We start from the raw sequence: 18,288 nt of genomic DNA, 5'->3' as shown, positions 1-18,288 counted from the left end.
AACATCCTGGGATCCTCTGACAACAAAAAGTCCTCTGTCTCCCCTATCCTGCAGTGACACTCTCTTAATCCAGGTTTCCACAGGCTCCCAGGATGTTAGGGGTTGGAAGGGACCTCTGGAGATCTTCCAGTCCAACCCAGTGCCTTCATTGAGGAAATGTGTCAGCCAGATGCACAGTGCATTGTGTGTAAGCACTTGGAGCTGAAGAGCTGTGGCCCAGACTCAGGGAAGGCTCTGCAGATGTAGCAGAGTGTTCAGGACACAACTTGCTCTAGGAACCAGCAGCATGGCTGCTTTAGGCACAAGTCTGGATTGGTAAACACCACAGTCTGGCCCAGCAGATTTCCTTCCTGATAGACCATGACCAGTGCAGCATTCCTGGGCAAAACCCAGGCAGATTAATAAAGGGGTAAAAAAAAGAAGCAGAGAGAGGATTTTAATCAACACAGCCAGCTGGTCTGGGGGTTGGATTATGTTGTGGAAGGGAAAGCATTAGGAATGAATGAAAAATGCAAAGCACCCTTTACCCTGCAGAGCTTCCCTAGCAGCTCAATTAACACTGAACTCAAACTGGCAAATCCTCTGCTGAAATTGCTGCATGGAGTCAAGTGCAACATCTCTCACATCAACCAAGAAATTGAAACATCTGCCTTCGTGCTTTGTTTTTAAGTCCTCTTCATAAAGGTCACTTTCCTTCCTGCTCATCACCAAGATGCTGACCTATTTTGGGCCTCAGCCTGCGAAAGCGTTGCAGGCTTGCTTTGCTGGAGGGAGTAAAGCAGGGCACAGGATGGCTGGAAAGGGGGAGAGGAGAGAGAAGGGGGGAGGAGAGAGAAGGGGGGAGAGGGTAGAGAAGGGGGATGGGGGAGAAGGGAAGGGAGGGGAGAGGTTCGGGGAGGAGAGAGAAGGGGGGAGAGGGTAGAGAAGGGGGATGGGGGAGAAGGGAAGGGAAGGGAGCGGTCCAGAGAGGAGAGGTTCAGAGAGGAGAGGTTCGGAGAGGAGAGGAGAGGTTCGGAGAGGAGAGGTTCGGAGAGGAGAGGAGAGGTTCGGAGAGGAGAGGTTTGGAGAGGAGAGGTTCGGAGAGGAGAGGTGAGGAGAGGTTCGGAGAGGAGAGGAGAGGAGAGGAGAGGAGAGGAGAGGAGAGGAGAGGTTCAGAGAGGGGAGGAAAGAGGGGAGGGGAGGAAAGAGGGGAGGGGAGGAAAGAGGGGAGGGGAGGAAAGAGGGGAGGGGAGGAAAGAGGGGAGGGGAGGGGAGGGGAGGGGAGGGGAGGGGAGGGGAGGGGAGGGGAGGGGAGGGGAGGGGAGGGGAGGGGAGGGGAGGGGAGGGGAGGGGAGGGGAGGGGAGGGGAGGGGAGGGGAGGGGAGGGGAGGGGAGGGGAGGGGAGGGGAGGGGAGGGGAGAAGTGAGGGGAGAAGTGAGGGGAGGGAAGAGAGGGAGGGGAGAGGAGAGGGGAGAGGAGAGGGGAGAGGGGAGGGGAGAGGGGAGGGGAGAGGAGAGGGAGCCTGCTCAAAGCCTGGGAGCAGGGTGATGAAGGCTGCATTGGAAAAGTGGTCTGCAGGGCATCAGCCCTGGGTGCCTGGGAGAATGCATCTCTGGGAGAACTGACCCAGAGAGGCAGCAGAGGCTTGCAGTCTGCCTGTCTCTGGCAGCAGATGTAGGCTGCTGCCAGCTGCTGCAGGGGGGAGGAAGAAGGGAGGGAAAGGAGCTGGCTGGAGCCAGGCCAAGGAGCAACAAAAGGCTTGTGTGCCCCTGCCACATGGCCCTGCCCCGCTGACCGCCCAGCCTGCGGGGCGCCATAGCAACCAGGGTTAAAACTGGGTCAGGACTGCCGGCGTGAGACCTGATCTGATGAGTGTGGGGCTGGGGATGACACTGGAAATGTTCATTCGTGTGCTGTTTGGACAGGAAACATCCCCTGGGGGAAGCTGGAGCCAGAAGAGACTATTTGTAAGGATCTCACAGGATCCCAGGATGTTAGGGGTTGGAAGGGACCTCTGGAGAGCTTCCAGTCCAACCTCCCTGCCAGGGCAGGAGCATAGAATCCAGCACAGGTCACACAGGAACACATCCAGACAGGGATGGAAAGGCTCCAGAGAAGGAGACTCCACAACCTCTCTGGGCAGCCTGCTCCAGGGCTCTGGGACCCTTGCAGTAAAGAAGTTCACATGAGTTGAGGTGGAGCCTCCTGTGCTGGAGTTTCCACCCATTGCCCCTTGTCCTATCCCAGGGCACAACTGAGCAGAGGCTGTCCCTGTCCCTTCCTTCCTGACCCCCAGCCCTCAGCTATTGATAGACATTGATCAGATCCCTCTCAGTCTTCTCCTTTCCAGACTCTACAGCCCCAGGGCTCTCGACTTTTCCTCCTAAGGCAGTGCTGCAGTCCCTTCAGCATCTTGGTAGCTCTCTATTGGACTCTGTCCAGCAGATCCCTGTCCCTCCTGAACTGGGGAGCCCAGAGCTGGATGCAATACTCCAGGTGGGGCCTCACCAGGGGAGAGTCAAGAATGGGCTTATTTTCTTTACACACATACACTCCACTGGCTCACATCCTTCTGGAAGCAGCTCCTGCAAAGGTACAGTTGCAGTCCTTGTCACTTTATTTTTCTCCCCTTTTTGTTTATTTTCAAAGTGAAACAAACAAGAGAGTTCCCTGCAGCTCTGCAAGAGGCTGGAAACCAACACCCAGGTCCAGCCACACATCTCTTCTTTCCCTTCCGAGAGGCTCTGTGTCTTCTCCTCAAGGAACAGAACAGACTGATCAGCGACACCTCAGTTACACTGACGGTAAAAATAGAAGTAGTAGTCAGTGAAAAACAGTCCAGCAAAGTAAGGATCTGTCAGGCAGCTTGCAAAACCCTGCAGAAGACAAAAACAAAGGAGAATGCAGGTAAGGATCTTCCCTCCTTTCAAGCGCTGTTTGTCCTTTGCTGTGTCGCTGTGGTAGGTTCAGGCTGGTGCCTAGCAAGAGCTCTGCAGGTCTTGAACAGAAGGTGATAGAATCTAAATAATTAGCATTAAACAAATACCACTGGGTGTAACAAAGGGAAAATAATAATGTGCTGCCCAGGGAGGTGGTGGAGTCCCCATCCCTGGAGGTGTTCAAAAAAGGCTGGGATGTGGCACTTGGAGCCATGGTTTAGTTGTCAGGAGGTGTTGGGTGATAGGTTGGACTTGATGACCTTTGAGGTCTTTCCCAACCCTATTGATTCTATGATTCTATGATAAGGTCTAAATGATCATAGTACCAGCCATTAGCCATGAGGTTATGAGGAAAGGAGGACTTGCAGAACCATAGAATTGTCAGGGTTGGAAGGGACCTCAAGGCTCAGCCAGTTCCAACCCCCAACACCTCACACTACAGCAGGTTGCTCACAGCCACATCCAGCCTGGCTGCAAACACCTCCAGGGATGAGGCTTCCACCACCTCCCTGGGCAACCTGTGCCAAGCTCTCACCACCCTCATGGGGAACAACTTCTTCCTAACATCCAATCTCAATCTACCCATTTCTAGTTTTGCTCCATTCCCCCCAGTCCTATCCCTCCCTGACACTCTCAAAAGACCCTCCCCAGCTTTCTTGTAGCCCCTTTCAGATGCTGGAAGGCCAAAATAAGTTCTTGCAGCCTTAGATTGTAGTTTTGCTTGTAAATAGAGGTTCATTTGCTTTCTAACAGAGCTGGCCTGGCAATGTTGGGGGTGGGGTGTGTAATTCCCCCCCAGCAGAGCAGCCATAGGGAAAGGCTTACCGGTAGAGCCACACGGAAGTGGTACGCACTGTCATACAGCTGAGCCACGGGGAGAGGCCAGATGTGCTGATGTCCCTAGGTGATAAAGGACAGAGAAAGGTTAGATAACCTTCTGTCACATCACACTGGAGAGAAGGAAGAGCTCTGGAAATATTTCAGAGTCACAGAACTGTCAGGATTGGAAGGGACCTCAAGGACCAGCCAGTCCCAACCCCCCTGCCATGGGCAGGGACACCTCACACTACAGCAGGTTGCTCACAGCCACATCCAGCCTGGCCTGCAAAACCTCCAGGGATGAGGCTTCCAACACCTCCCTGGGCAGCCTGTGCCAGGCTCTCACCACCCTCATGGGGAAGAATTTCTTCCTCACATTCAATCTGAATCTACCCATTTCTACTTTTGCTCCATTCCCCCCAGTCCTATCCCTCCCTGACACCCTCAGAAGTCCCTCCCCAGCTTCCTTGTGGCTCCCTTCAGATACTGGAAATCCACAAGAATGTCCCCTCAGAGCCTCCTTTTCTCCAGACTGAACACCCCCAGCTCCCTCAGCCTGTCCTCATAGCAGAGCTGCACCAACCCCCTGATCATTTTCATGGCCCTCCTCTGGACCCTCTCCATCAGCTCCATGTCCTTCCTATATTGAGGGCTCCAGAGCTGGCTGCAGTACTCCAGGTGAGGTCTCTCCAGAGCAGACTAAAGTGGCAGAATCACCTCTCTGGATCTGCTGGCACTCAAGAGCATCATTCCAGGGATCATTACATTTTACTTATGAGGCTCCTATGTTGTTTGTGGAAAGCAAAGAGAAGCAATAGAAGGAAACACCATTCTGGAGAGCAAGGGGAAGTCAGTCACTAATGACTTCAGCACTGCAAGGCTTCAATCACCAAAAGTGCCAGAAAAGAAATGAGCAAAGCTCAATTTTCTTTCCACTACACTGCACCTTCAATGTGAGAGATGAGAGAAGGGCCACGTGCTGGGCAGTATATAACAATGATCCCCACAAGCAAGAGCATTGCTCCAGAAACCTTACCTGTGTGGTTGCTAGGAAGTTCTTCCCACCCTCTTGGCTTGAAGAATACCAGGAGCAATAATTGCCAAAAGTGACTTTGCAGAGGAAGATGATGAGAGGCTCTGTGGTGCTTCAAGAAACACAGGCAAATGAGGATCTCTCTGATTGCTCCTGGCACTTAACATCTGCCAGGTGCTGCACTTTGGCCACAGCAACCCTGTGCAGTGCTACAGGCTGGGGACAGAGTGGCTGGAGAGCAGCCAGGCACAGAGGAACCTGGGGGTACTGGGTGATAGTAGCTGAACATGAGCCAGCAGTGTGCCCAGGTGGCCAAGAGGGCCAATGGCATCCTGGCCTGCATCAGGAACAGTGTGGCCAGCAGGAGCAGGGAGGTCATTCTGCCCTGTGCTCAGCACTGGTTAAGCCACAGCTTGAGTCCTGTGTTCAGTTCTGGGCTCCTCAATTCAAGAAGGACATTGAGAGACTTGAATGTGTCCAGAGAAGGGCAACGAGGCTGGGGAGGGGTCTGGAGCACAGCCCTGTGAGGAGAGGCTGAGGGAGCTGGGGTTGCTTAGCCTGGAGAAGAGGAGGCTCAGGGGAGACCTTCTTGCTCTCTACAACTCCCTGAAGGGAGGTTGTAGCCAGGTGGGGTTTGGTCTCTTCTCCCAGGCAACCAGCACCAGAACAAGAGGACACAGTCTCAAGCTGTGCCAGGGGAGTTCTTCCCAGCAAGAGAGATTGGCCATTGGAATGTGCTGCCCAGGGAGGTGGTGGAGTCCCCATCCCTGGAGGTGTTCAAGAGGGGATTGGATGTGGCACTTGGAGCCATGGTTTAGTTGTCAGGAGGTGCTGGGTGACAGCTTGGCCTTCATGATCTCTGAGGTCTTTTCCAACCTTACTGAGTCTATCATTCTATGATTCAGAGTTTAGCTATGCACAGACTTGTCCCATTCCTCAGAACAGAGTCTAATGCATGTCACAACAGAAAGCAGGCAAGAAATTACTATCAAATGAAACTGACCATTCTCTTATTGTCCATGCATTATCCTTAATTGTACTTACTTTAGTTCCAGTGAGATTTCTACATCCATGGGTGTGTATTTGTTAACAGGAATAACATAGCTGTAATTTCCAAACCTGGAAAAGGGGACATTACATTACAGAGGATTTTAATGCACTTAGACAGCACCTTTAAAGAAACATAGACATTGCATTTCAGTATAAAAAACAACAACAAAGATAGTAAAAGGTAGAAAAACCTCCTGCATGCTAAAGGAAACAACTGTGAAAGGGAACCAGGCAAATAGCCATGATCCATTAATGACATTTTATTCCACCATAATCATAGAATCATAGAATGGTTTGGGTTGGAAGGGACCCCCAAAGATCACCCAGTCCAACCCCTCTGCAGTCAGCAGGGACATCCCTAACTAGATCAGGTTGCCCAGAGCCCTCTCCAGCCTCACCGGCTGGCCCCAACCACCTCCCCGGGCAACCTGTTCCAGTGTTCCACCACCCTCAGAGTAAAGAACTTGTTCCTCACATCCAATCTAAATCTGCTTCTCTCTAGTTTGAAGCCATTGCCCCTGGTCCTGTCCCTGCAGGCCTTTGCAAACAGTCTCTCTCCATCCTTCCTGTAGCCCCCTTCAGGTACTGGCAGGCTGCTATTAGGTCTCCCTGGAGCCTTCTCTTCTCCAGGCTGAACACCCCCAGCTCCCTCAGCCTGTCCTCATAGCAGAGCGGCTCCAACCCCCTGAGCATTTTCATGGCCCTCCTCTGGACCCTCTCCATCAGCTCCATGTCCTTCCTGTATTGAGGGCTCCAGAGCTGGCTGCAGTACTCCAGGTGAGGTCTCAGCAGAGCAGAGCAAAGTGTCAGAATCACCTCTCTGGCTCTGCTGGCCATGCATCTTTTGATGCAGCCCAGGCTGCCACTGGCCTTCTGTGCTGCAAGCTCACACTGCTCCTGTCCAGCTTCTTATCCACCATCATCCCCAAGTCCTTTTCCTCAGGGCTGCTTTCTGTCCCCTCCTCCTCCAGTCTGTATTGACAGTGAGGACTGTTCCAACTCAGGTGCCGGACCCTGCACTTGCTCCTGTTGAACCTCATGAGGTTCACCTGGGCACCACCTCTCCAGCTTGTCCAGGTGCCTCTGGGTGCCATCCTGTCCCTCTGGTGTATCAAGAGCACCAGCCAGCACAGCACACTGATTTTCCTACCTGCACTGCACGTGTGAGCTGCAATAGCGATTGTCGATGCTTTGCTGGGTTTCCAAAATCCGGATGGAACTGATTGTTGTATCAATCCCTAAAGAGGTGAAGAAGAATAGTTCACTCTTGATTGTTTTGGTGGTTTGTGGGTTGTTTTTTTTAATGTGTGTTGTTTTTCCTTCCCAGAAATCTTAGTTCAGAGCATAACAGCACTGCAGTTAATACACTGGCATCTACTACCAGCCCTGTGAGGAGAGGCTGAGGGAGCTGGGGTTGCTTAGCCTGCAGAAGAGGAGGCTCAGGGGAGACCTTCTTGCTCTCTCCAACTCCCTGAAGGGAGGTTGTAGCCAGGTGGGGGTTGGGCTCTTCTCCCAGGCAACCAGCACCAGAACAAGAGAACACAGTCTCAAGCTGTGCCAGGGGAGGTTCAGGCTGGATGTTAGGAAGAAATTCTTCCCAGCAAGAGAGATTGGCCATGGGAATGTGCTGCCCAGGGAGGTGGTGGAGTCCCCATCCCTGGAGGTGTTTAAAAAGAGCCTGGATGGGGGGCACTCAGTGCCATGGTTTAGCTGATCAGATGGTGTTGGGTGATAGGCTGGACTGGATGATCTCAAAGGTCTTTTCCAACCTGGGTAATTCTGTGCTCTATATTCCCTGAGGCAGATGAGCCTGTTGGAGAGTTCCACAGCACAAACCAGTGTGCTAACACAGCAGCACAGCTTCTGCTCTCACAGCTGGCACTGAGCTGCATCCTGAAAAGCTTATTTCTTCTGGATACAGCTACAGCAGCCAGTCAGTGCAGTCCACACTTCAGACCTGTCAGAAGAGACCAGCACCAGCCTCTCCACTACATCCTTTCAGGTAGTTGTAGAGAGCAGTGAGGTCACCCCTCAGCCTCCTCTTCTTCCAACTAAACAGCCCCAGCTCCCTCAGCTGCTCTTCATCTTGTGGGCATCTAAACTGGGGAATCTGTGGGAGTCCTGAAGGAGTTGAGGGATTCTCAGTGAGGTTTTGGGGTCTCTATGGAGTCCCTGGTGTGGCTGGGATCTGCTCAGGGATTGGTAGTGACTAAGTGCTCTGGTTCTGGTGGCTACAGGGCAGCAGGTACCTACAGGCTGGAGCCTTGCTTTATGTTCCACAGCTCTTGGCCAACCAGGAGCCACAGGGGGAGGGGATTTCAGCATAAGGATTTTGCTGTACGAGGGTTAGCTCTGTGGAGCACCTTACCAGACTTTAGCCCCTGTCAAGGAAAATGTCACTTGTCAGTTTATTGCTTCTGAAAGCCAAGCCTAAGATCTCTCTAGAGAGGGCAGCCAGCACGTCTGCAAAAACCTAATGAGGATGTAAGAACGAATTGGAATGACAAGAAAATGCTAAGAGTGCATCACAGACATCTAATAGATTGCTGAGTGCTAATTCCCTGTAACAAGCAGTGAAACTGAAGCTTCCAGCAGCAGAATCCCAAGCCTGCAGGTAGTTTACACCAAAGTTATACGGAGTTATGGGGTTGGGTGTTGGGGTTGGGTTTTGGGGTTGGGTTTGGGGTTTTTTATTGGGTTTGGTGGGGTTTTTCAATTAAACATGGGACTTACAGTCACTTCCAAGATAAGGTTTTCCACTAGATCTTTTGACTGGATCTCCTCCAGGGAACACATCACTTTTGTTTCCTGTAAAAGGATGGATGGACCCCAGGTTAGCCTTGCACAGTTGTAACAGCAAAGTATGAATACAACACCAGATGATGGCTTGTTAATTAGCTCTTGGATTAAAGCATGCATAAGCCAGGCAATCAGCACCAGAACAAGAGGACACAGTCTCAAGCTGCACCAGGGGAGGTTTAGGCTGGATGTGAGGAGAAAGTTCTTCCCAGAAAGAGTAATTGGCCATTGAAATGTGCTGCCCAGGGAGGTGGTAGAGTCCCCATCCCTGGAGGTGTTCAAGAAAGGATTGGAGGCGGCACTCAGTGCCATGGTTTTGTTGCTTAGATGGTGTTGGGTGATAGGTTGGACTGGATGATCTTGAAGTTCTTTTCCAACCTGGTTAATTCCATACTAGTGTGCAACTGCTGGACATTTTCTATACTGGTAAATCCCTGAGTTTTTAAACCAGAAACATTTTGAGAGGTGTATCTTAAACCTTGGCAGACTAAGCATGGTCCATAGGCCACACTGTTACTGTACTTAGAGAACCTAAAGAGGAGTAATGGAGGCTGCAAATGAATAAACAGTGGTAGTGGAATCTGAGGGTGCACTTAGTGGAGTGCTTTATGTCTGAATGTACAAGGAGGAGGGGAAGCAGCATTGACAAATTCAGGTTGGGTTGTTTTGAAGAGCAGTGTGATGCCTGACAGTGAAGCTAGCTGTAGTTGGTTGGGTTTCTTTGAAGCAGTAAAAAGGAGAGGAGTGCATAAGCCAGGCAATCAGCACCAGAACAAGAGGACAGAGTCTCAAGCTGTGCCAGGGGAGGTTTAGGCTGGAGGTGAGGAGAAAGTTCTTCCCAGAAAGAGTAATTGGCCATTGGGATGTGCTGCCCAGGGAGGTGGTGGAGTCCCCATCCCTGGAGGTGTTCAAGAAAGGGTTGGATGTGACACTTGGAGCCATGGTTTAGTTAGTCAGGAGATTTTAGGTAATAAGTTGGACTTGATGATCTCTGAGGTCTTTTCCTACCTTATTGATTCTGTGATAACCACAAGAGAAACCTTTGAATACAAAACACCTCCTATTGAGATGAAGATGTATGAAGTTTGTAGATAACAAAGAACCACTTCAAAATATTCTGCAATCCTACAGGATATATAAAGCATTGCAAAAAAAATATAGCCTAATAGGAAAGATTTTTATCCCCCACACAGAATATCTTGCATAGATATAACTAAAGAGCCAAAGCAAAAGTCAACATCCAGGCAAGCACTTCAGCACAAATCTGATCATAAAGCCAAATAAAGATCTTTGTATCTGAGAGCCCTGGGGCTGTTTAGTCTGCAGAGGAGAAGACTGAGAGGGGATCTGATCAATGTCCATCAATAGCTGGGGGTCAGGAAGGAAGGGACAGGGACAGCCTCTGCTCAGTTGTGCCCTGGGATAGGACCCAGGACAATGGATGGAAACTCCATTGTCCACCTCAACATGAGGAGGAACCTTTTCACTGTGAGGGTCACAGAGCCCTGGAGCAGGCTGCCCAGAGAGGTTGTGGAGTCTCCTTCCCTGGAGCCTTTGCAGCCCTGTCTGGATGTGTTCCTGTGTGCCCTGTGCTGGATTCTATGCTCCTGCCCTGGCAGGGGGCTTGCACTTGAAGATCTCCAGAGCTCCCTTCCGAGCCTTAACATCCTGGGAACTGCCACACAAACACAGGCCAGGGGAACAACTTTGCTCTTTGAATGTGAGATGTAAAATACTGAGGGCTGACCCAGATCAGACACAGTGCCTCAGAGAGAGAAGGATGAGTCACCAAACTGAAGAAACTCACAATACAGTTCTATCAATATGGTCATCATGTTCACCTCTGTGGCTTCAGACATTGAGCTGGGCTGCCAAATATAAGATGGTGATCTCTTTTATTTCCAGTTTTATTTTATTCTATTAATTTCCTCAGCACTTATCTAGAAAAGTGCACTTTAAGAACCTCTTGAATATTCATCCCACAGCACAGCCTGAGTAAGGCAGAAAGGCCCTTCCAGCCCATGGGACGTGGTGGAAAGCTATTCCTGTGCTTTCGCACTAATTGCCAGGCAGGAACCTGCTCAGTGCCAAGAAATTGGCACTGAGAAATGTTAATCTTGCCTAAATTAACACACTCCATCAAATACCTTTGAATCTGGGACAAAAACCAAACCCAACCCAATTTGCTAGCAGCCAGGCACCAGTGGTGTCCCCCAGGGATCAGTGCTGGGCCCCATCCTGTTCAATATCTGTATTGATGATCTGGACAAGGGGATTGAGTCCATCATCAGTACATTTGCAGATGACACTGAGTTAGGAGCAGGAGCTGATCTGTTGGAGGGTAGGTGGGCTCTGAAGAGCAACTTTGACAGGCTGGGTGGATGGGCAGTCCAAGGGCATGAGATTGAACACATCCAAGTGCCAGGTTCTACACACTGGCCACAACAGCCCCATGCAGAGCTACAGGCTGGGGTCAGAGTGGCTGGAGAGCAGCCAGGCAGAAAGGCACCTGGGGGTGCTGGTTGATAGTAGGCTGAACATGAGCCTGCAGTGTGCCCAGGTGGCCAAGAAGACCAGTGGCATCCTGGCCTGACATCAGGAACAGTGTGGCCAGCAGGAGCAGGGAGGTCATTCTGCCCTGTGCTCAGCACTGGTTAGGCCACACCTTGAGTCCTGTGTCCAGTTCTGGGCTCCTCAATTCAAGAGAGATGTTGAGATACTTGAATGCGTCCAGAGAAGGGCAACAAAGCTGGGTAGGGGTCTGGAGAGCAGCCCTGTGTGGAGAGGCTGAGGTTCAGGCTGGATATTAAGAAGAAATTCTTCACAGAGGGAGAGATTGGCCATTGGAATGTGCTGCCCAGGGAGGTGGTGGAGTTGCTGTCCCTGGAGATCTTCAAGAGAAGCCTGGATGAGGCACTCAGTGCCATGATCTGGTTGATTGGATAGGGCTGGGTGATAGATTGGACTGGATGACCTTGGAGCTCTCTTCCAACCTGGCTGATTCTGTGATTCTATGATTCAAGAGTGTATGTCTGAAATACCAAAATGCTCCATTCCCAAGTTTACCACCAGAAACATTCAGATCTCCTGTGTGGAGCAGGAGTCACTGCTCCATTGCACAAAAAGGTGTTTGACAAGAGTGTGGATCAAAATGCATCATTTCAACTGAGCCTGGAACAAGACAGCTGGTTTGAAGTTGCTCCTTTCTTACTCATTCCTGATTTTGGTTTTCATTTTAGTATTAGGAAACAAGAACATCCAGGCTCTTCTTATGCTTGTAGGTGACCAAAAGCATGGAACAGTATGAATTGGAATCTGAGGGCCCAGAAGCAATGCAATACCAAAACATCTTTGGGATTTCCATCATTTTGTGTTGATGCTGCTGCCAGTTATTCATAGAATCATAGAATGGAAGGGGACTAGCAACTAACCACAGGGCCTTTTAGATTGCCCAGCTGAGAGGGGATCTGATCAATGTCTGTAAATAGCTGAGGGCTGGGGGGCAAGAGGGAGGGCACAGGCTCTGCTCAGTTGTACCCTGGGATAGGACAAGGGGCAGTGGGTGGAAACTCCAGCACAGGAGGTTCCACCTCAACATGAGGAAGAATTTCTTCACTGTGAGGGTCACAGAGCCCTGGAGAAGGCTGCCCAGAGAGGTTGTGGAGTCTCCTTCTCTGGAGCCTTTCCAGCCCTGTCTGGATGTGTTCCTGTGTGACCTGTGCTGGATTCTATCGTCCTGCCCTGGCAGGGGGGTTGGACTTAAAGATCTCCAGAGGTCCCTTCCAATCCCTAACATCCTGGGATCCTCTGACAACAAAAAGTCCTCTGTCTCCCCTATCCTGCAGTGACACTCTCTTAATCCAGGTTTCCACAGGCTCCCAGGATGTTAGGGGTTGGAAGGGACCTCTGGAGGTCTTCCAGTCCAACCCAGTGCCTTCATTGAGGAAATGTGTCAGCCAGATGCACAGTGCATTGTGTGTAAGCACTTGGAGCTGAAGAGCTGTGGCCCAGACTCAGGGAAGGCTCTGCAGATGTAGCAGAGTGTTCAGGACACAACTTGCTCTAGGAACCAGCAGCATGGCTGCTTTAGGCACAAGTCTGGATTGGCAAACGACCCTGGGTGATGCTGCTCTGGCAGGGGGGGGTGGACTGGATGACCTTTGGAGGTCCCTTCCAACCCCTAACATCCTGTGAGCCTGTGGGACTCCAAAGGTCATCTGGTCCAACCCCCTCTGCAGTCAGCAGGGGCATCCTCAACTCTCAAATGGATCCCTGTCCCTCCTCAACTGGGGAGCCCAGAACTGGATGCAATATTCTAGGCAGGGCCTTAGTAGGGCAGAGCAGAGGGGGAGGAGAACCTCCCTCGATCTACTGGACATACTCTTAGTGCACCTCACCTACCAAATGTGGGGTCCTTTTTTATAACCCTCAAGCATATTCTGGTTTTCATTCACATGAACTGTAACAGTCCACAAGGAGTATGGCAAAAACCTGCTGCTGATTTCTTGTGCTGGTGGAGGTACCTTGCAAAGAACTCATTAACTACCATCTGAAGGTAAAAAATGCAAATGCATGAAGCTGACCAAAATCCAGCATGAGTCCTCACCAAGCTTTTACTGTGAAGGGAGATGCACAAGGCAGGAACAGCCTTCTAAGAGAAAGCAAGGACAGCCCTGGGTAGCTGGGATACTTAGCATGAAGGGGTGAGCAATGAACACTGATGGCATGGAAGCAGAGAGCAGAAAAGGCCCAGATGCTGAAGGGCATTCATGCTCCTCAGTTCCACTGAAATCAGCAGGAGTTTGAAAGCCTAAACCCTTCAGAGAAAGCAGTTCTCAGAACAAATATAGCAGGGGGAAAGAAGGCCACATTAAGCTAAACTGCATAAAGATGTGCTGAACTTCTGCTTAAGAAATGTTGTCTGGCTTGGGAAATGCTGTGGGTTTGACTTGAACCTTCCTCACAGCCTTCTCCTCCACAAATCTGAGAGCAAGGGATTAGGAGATACAATGGGTGTACTCAGTAGTAGCCTGCACACATGGAATTCAGGCATCACATGGTGGAACAGTAAAAGCTCTGTTAAATATGAACTCCTGAAGCAGCATCTAATTAAACATGAAGACAGATTGAGCCAGTTGGGGCCATTAGGTCTGGAGAAGGGAAGGCTCTGAGGAGACCTCATTGTGGCCTTCCAGGATCTGAAGGGGGCTACAAGAAAGCTGGGGAGGGATTTTTTGAGGGTGTCAGGGAGTGATAGGACTGGGGGGAATGGATCCAAACTATAGGAGGGGAGACCTAGATTGGATGTTAGGAAGAAGTTGTTCCCCATGAGGGTGGTGAGAGCCTGGCACAGGTTGCCCAGGGAGGTGGTGGCAGCCTCATCCCTGGAGGTGTTTGCAGCCAGGCTGGATGTGGCTGTGAGCAACCTGCTGTAGTGTGAGGTGTCCCTGCCCATGGCAGGGGGGCTGGAACTGGCTGAGCCTTGAGGTCCCTTCCAATCCTAACCACTCTGTAATTCTAAACAGCAACTTACAACTGTTTTCTCTTCCCATGGACCAGACTAATCAGGTGGTTCTAAGAGCTCTGCTGTTTATCTGGAGCATTCCTCATATTTAACTCTCAGCTTTTTTGTTCTGAAAACATTTCTCCTTTTCACTTTTCTTGGCTACTGCTACATTAAGCAGCTGATTGGTTTTCTTTCTGTCTGGATTCCATACTGACACTGTTACCTACCATTTGGGGATACATTCAGCTTCATTAAGCTTGTGCAGATCGTGCAGCACTGTGTGTGCTGTGATGATTTTTCACTCTTGGAGCCACGCTTAATGCTATTAGGAGCATAAGACCTTGAGAAGGTAATGCTTTGTGTTCACCCTTATCTTGTCTTTCCACCTAATGTCAAAAGCAGCCAGCTGAGGAGGGAGGATTTCCATATTTCATTTTCATCCTCCTACAGCCCTCATTTGTAAATGAGATTAATGTCTTTTTAATTAACCAGCGCTCTTTCAGGCTTCAGAGCAATCCAAGTCACTTAGGTATGACCTCCTGACAGCACTGGATTGAGCTGTGCCTGCCACAGGGCTTACTGCAGCACTGGTGCTATGATTCTGTGATCACAAGGACCACTTCTCTGCAGACAACAGCACTTTAAAGGTAGTATAAGGAACAGCCAGTGGGCAAATCCCACCCAAACAGCTCATGTGATACGAGTGTCAGCAGCTAGCAGTGCCTGCCCTGCCAGACACGTGTGCTTCAGTGGCTGAACTGCATCTGGCCTCAGTTTCACCTCTGCTTGCCAACTGTGGGCGATGCAAGCATTGCTCCCAAGGCCAAGGAAGGAAGATCAGGAATTGAAGGAAGAGCAGGGGGTTGGAGCAGCTCTGCTACGAGGAGAGGCTGAGGGAGCTGGGGGTGTTCAGCCTGGAGAAGAGGAGGCTCCAGGGAGACCTAATAGCTGCCTGCCAGTACCTGAAGGAAGCCTACAGGAAGGATGGAGAGAGACTGTTTCAAAGGCCTTCAGGGACAGGACCAGGGGCAGTGGCTTCAAACTAGAGCAGAGCAGATTTAGATTGGGTATCAGGAACAAGTTCTTCACTCTGAGGGTGGTGGAACACTAGAACAGGTTGCCCAGGGAGGTGACTGAGGCCACAGTAAGGCTTGATGAGGCCCTGGGCAACCTGCTCTAGCTGACTGCAGGGAGACTGGACTGGATGAGCCATGGAAGTCCCTTCCAGCCTGGACCATTCTATGATTCTATTCTATGACTGTGGATGCAGAGTTTAGTAATATTAACATTTGTCTCCAGATGGTGGTAAGGTCTGGGAAAGAGCAATACAGATTCCAACAACTTGTGCCTGCCTTTGAGTAGAAACTCCTTCTTGCATCATTAAAATTGTCCACAATAGACCTCCCCATACATTACACACACCAAATCTGGCAGGCAGTATCTACAAGAGAGTTGATTCCAGTGAAAGTAAATTATTTCCTAGAACTCTGCCTTCAAATAACATTTCTCTACTCAAAAACCTTGCCTGAAGGAGCAGAGGTTTAATTCCAAGCTTTATGTTTTCTAGCAGATGAATTTCTGTCTCTGCCCACATAAAAGATGCATCACCACACTGTGACACCATTAAGCATGTTCAGTTCTTCTACATCTAATTCACCCTCTACTACCCCCCAGTGAACTCAGGTCCAACTGTAGCCAAATAAGAGAATTAGTGACATTCTGGTTCACAGAGTCACAGAAACATTCAGGTTGGAAAAGAGCCTCAGGATCACCAAGGCCAACCCAGAACCCTGCTCTGCAAGGCTCACCCCTAAACCACAGCCCCAAGCACCACAGCCAAACCCCCTGCAAACACAGCCAGGCTTGGGGACTCCACCACCTCCCTGCCCAGCACATTCCAAGCCCTCACCACTCTTGCCCTGAAAAAAGCTTTCCTGATGTCCAGTCTGAACCTCCCCAGGGGCAGCTTGAGGCCATTCCCTCTTCTTCTGTCACTAATGACCTGGGAGCAGAGCCCAGCACCAACCTCTCCACAACCTCCTTGCAGGGAGCTGTCGAGAGCCAGGAGGTCTCCCCTCAGCCTCCTCTCTTTCCTACTAACCATCCCCAGCTCCTTCAGTTGCTCTTCATCAGATTTCTTCTCCAAGCCCTTCCCAGCTTCCTTGCCCTCCTCTGCCCTGGCTCCAGCACCTCCACATCTCTCTTGTCCTGAGGTGCCCAAACCTGGACCCAGCACTGGAGGTGTGGCCTGCCCAGAGCTGAGTCCCAGGGGACAATCCCCTCCCTGCTGCTGCTGGACACAGCATTGCTGATCCCAGCCAGGATGCCTTTGGCTTTCTTGGCCCCCTGGGCACACTGCTGGCTCCTCTTCAGCTGCTTGTCAATTAGAACCACATGAAATCACAGAATCAATCCCCTGTTTGGCTAGGAAGAACAATGACACCAGGACCCCAGACAATTAAAGATAACCAGGCCAGACCTTTCAAAAACATATTGACTGAAGTGGTGATCTGTTCTGTCTGGAGTTTTTTAAGTCCTCTGGCCTAGGCTCTTTTCAGGGAGCTTGAAAGATCCTTCTCCCTTCCCCCACACTCTTCATACAGTCTTTACTCAAGTGGTAAATAACCCAAATAAATGTCCCAGCTTACGTTTCTTCCTTGCATTGCTCTTCTCGTAGCTTAGAGGTCTGACTTTTGGCTGATGAATTGGACAGCAATAGACCTTGTCACAAGGCAAAATGTCACAGAAATCCACTTCAGGGATCCTGCTGATGGGTTGTGTGCTCTGAGGAACTGTGCTTCCCTCCTGCAATGCTAAAGGGAACAAAGAACAAATAAGAAAGGAGACCATCCCCACTGGGCTTTGTGCCTGTTTGTGTCAGCCAACAAGTCCAAGTGCTGGGCGCTGCACTTTGGCCACACCAACCCCAGGCAGAGCTACAGGCTGGGGTCAGAGTGGCTGAGAGCAGCCAGGCACAGAGGAACCTGGGGGTACTGGGTGACAGCAGATGAACAGGAGCCAGCAGTGTGCCCAGGTGGCCAAAAAGGCAAATGACATTCTGGCCTGCATCAGGAACAGTGTGGCCAGCAGGAGCAGGGAAGTCATTGTGCCCCTGTGCTCAGCACTGGTTAGGCTACACCTTGAGTCCTGTGTCCAGCTCTGGGCTCCTCAGTTTAAGAAGGACATTGAGACACTGGAAGGTGTCCAGAGAAGGGCAACAAGACTGGGGAGGGGTCTGGAGCACAGCCCTGTGAGGAGAGGCTGAGGGAGCTGGGGTTGCTTAGCCTGGAGAGGAGGAGGCTCAGGGGAGACCTTCTTGCTCTCTACAACTCCCTGAAGGGAGGTTGTAACCAGGTGGGAGTTGGTCTCTTCTGCCAGGCAAGCAGCACCAGAACAAGAGGACACAGTCTCAAGCTGTGCCAGGGGAGGTTTAGGTTGGAGGTGAGGAGAAAGTTCTTCCCAGAAAGAGTAATTTGCCATTGGAATGTGCTGCCCAGGGAGGTGGTGGAGTCACCATCCCTGGAGGTGTTCAAAAAGGGATTGGATGTGGCACTTGGAGCCATGGTTTAGTTAGTCAGGAGGTGCTGGGTGGCAGGTTGGACTTGATGATCTCTGAGATCTTTTCCAACCTTATTGATTCTTTGGTTCTATTAGCATTTTATAATAGCAGAGAAAGTGGAAGTCTGTTACTTGTATGCAGACCAGGAGAGATACAGTACCTGCTGCAGTGGTGGAGGGGGAGAGTAAGACAGAACTTGAGGTACTGCTGATGAAGAAAAAGAAAAACAATACATGAAGAGAGAGACATCAGAGCTATTGGCCCAAACAGAGTGGCCCAAAGAATTCTAATTCCCTAAGAGTGCTTGGAGTGCTTGCCTGTAAGTCGGGTAGTTTCCCAAACGCCGGTCCTGAATGCTGAGCAGATACAGGGTTGATATTGCCAAGGCACTGCAGAAAGAGAAGGTTCCTGTAGATTTTCAGTCACCTCTTATGCAACACAATATGAAAACCACCCCAGCAGTCCCTTCTCCAAGGGTAGTCATGTGAAAGTGAACTGCCTGATCGTTTGTCTTTGGTTTATTGGGATCGAGACAGATGCTCTTCACCCCTTCCCAAAGCAGTGAAGGAAATGCTCCACACAGGGTTGGAAGGAATTGGAAATT

General features: G+C 50.7%; 1 protein-coding gene across 1 annotated transcript in view; it reads right to left on the bottom strand.

Annotated features, from left to right (window-relative positions):
* Window positions 1-2,768: 2,768 nt before the first annotated feature.
* Window positions 2,769-18,288, bottom strand: part of MYRFL (myelin regulatory factor like) — a 49,929-nt gene continuing 34,409 nt past the window's right edge. The window contains exons 17-25 of the mRNA XM_054178951.1: window positions 18,002-18,073; window positions 17,845-17,891; window positions 16,774-16,938; window positions 8,554-8,628; window positions 6,971-7,058; window positions 5,815-5,889; window positions 4,774-4,882; window positions 3,744-3,818; window positions 2,769-2,855 (exon numbers count right to left, since the gene is read on the bottom strand). Coding sequence (XP_054034926.1) covers window positions 2,769-2,855; window positions 3,744-3,818; window positions 4,774-4,882; window positions 5,815-5,889; window positions 6,971-7,058; window positions 8,554-8,628; window positions 16,774-16,938; window positions 17,845-17,891; window positions 18,002-18,073 — 793 coding nt within the window. The remainder of the gene's footprint in view (window positions 2,856-3,743; window positions 3,819-4,773; window positions 4,883-5,814; window positions 5,890-6,970; window positions 7,059-8,553; window positions 8,629-16,773; window positions 16,939-17,844; window positions 17,892-18,001; window positions 18,074-18,288) is intronic.

This window comes from Dryobates pubescens, chromosome Z (assembly GCF_014839835.1).
Source record: "Dryobates pubescens isolate bDryPub1 chromosome Z, bDryPub1.pri, whole genome shotgun sequence".
In the NCBI taxonomy this organism is placed as follows: domain Eukaryota; kingdom Metazoa; phylum Chordata; class Aves; order Piciformes; family Picidae; genus Dryobates; species Dryobates pubescens.
This window is presented reverse-complemented; position numbering and strand designations above follow the sequence as displayed.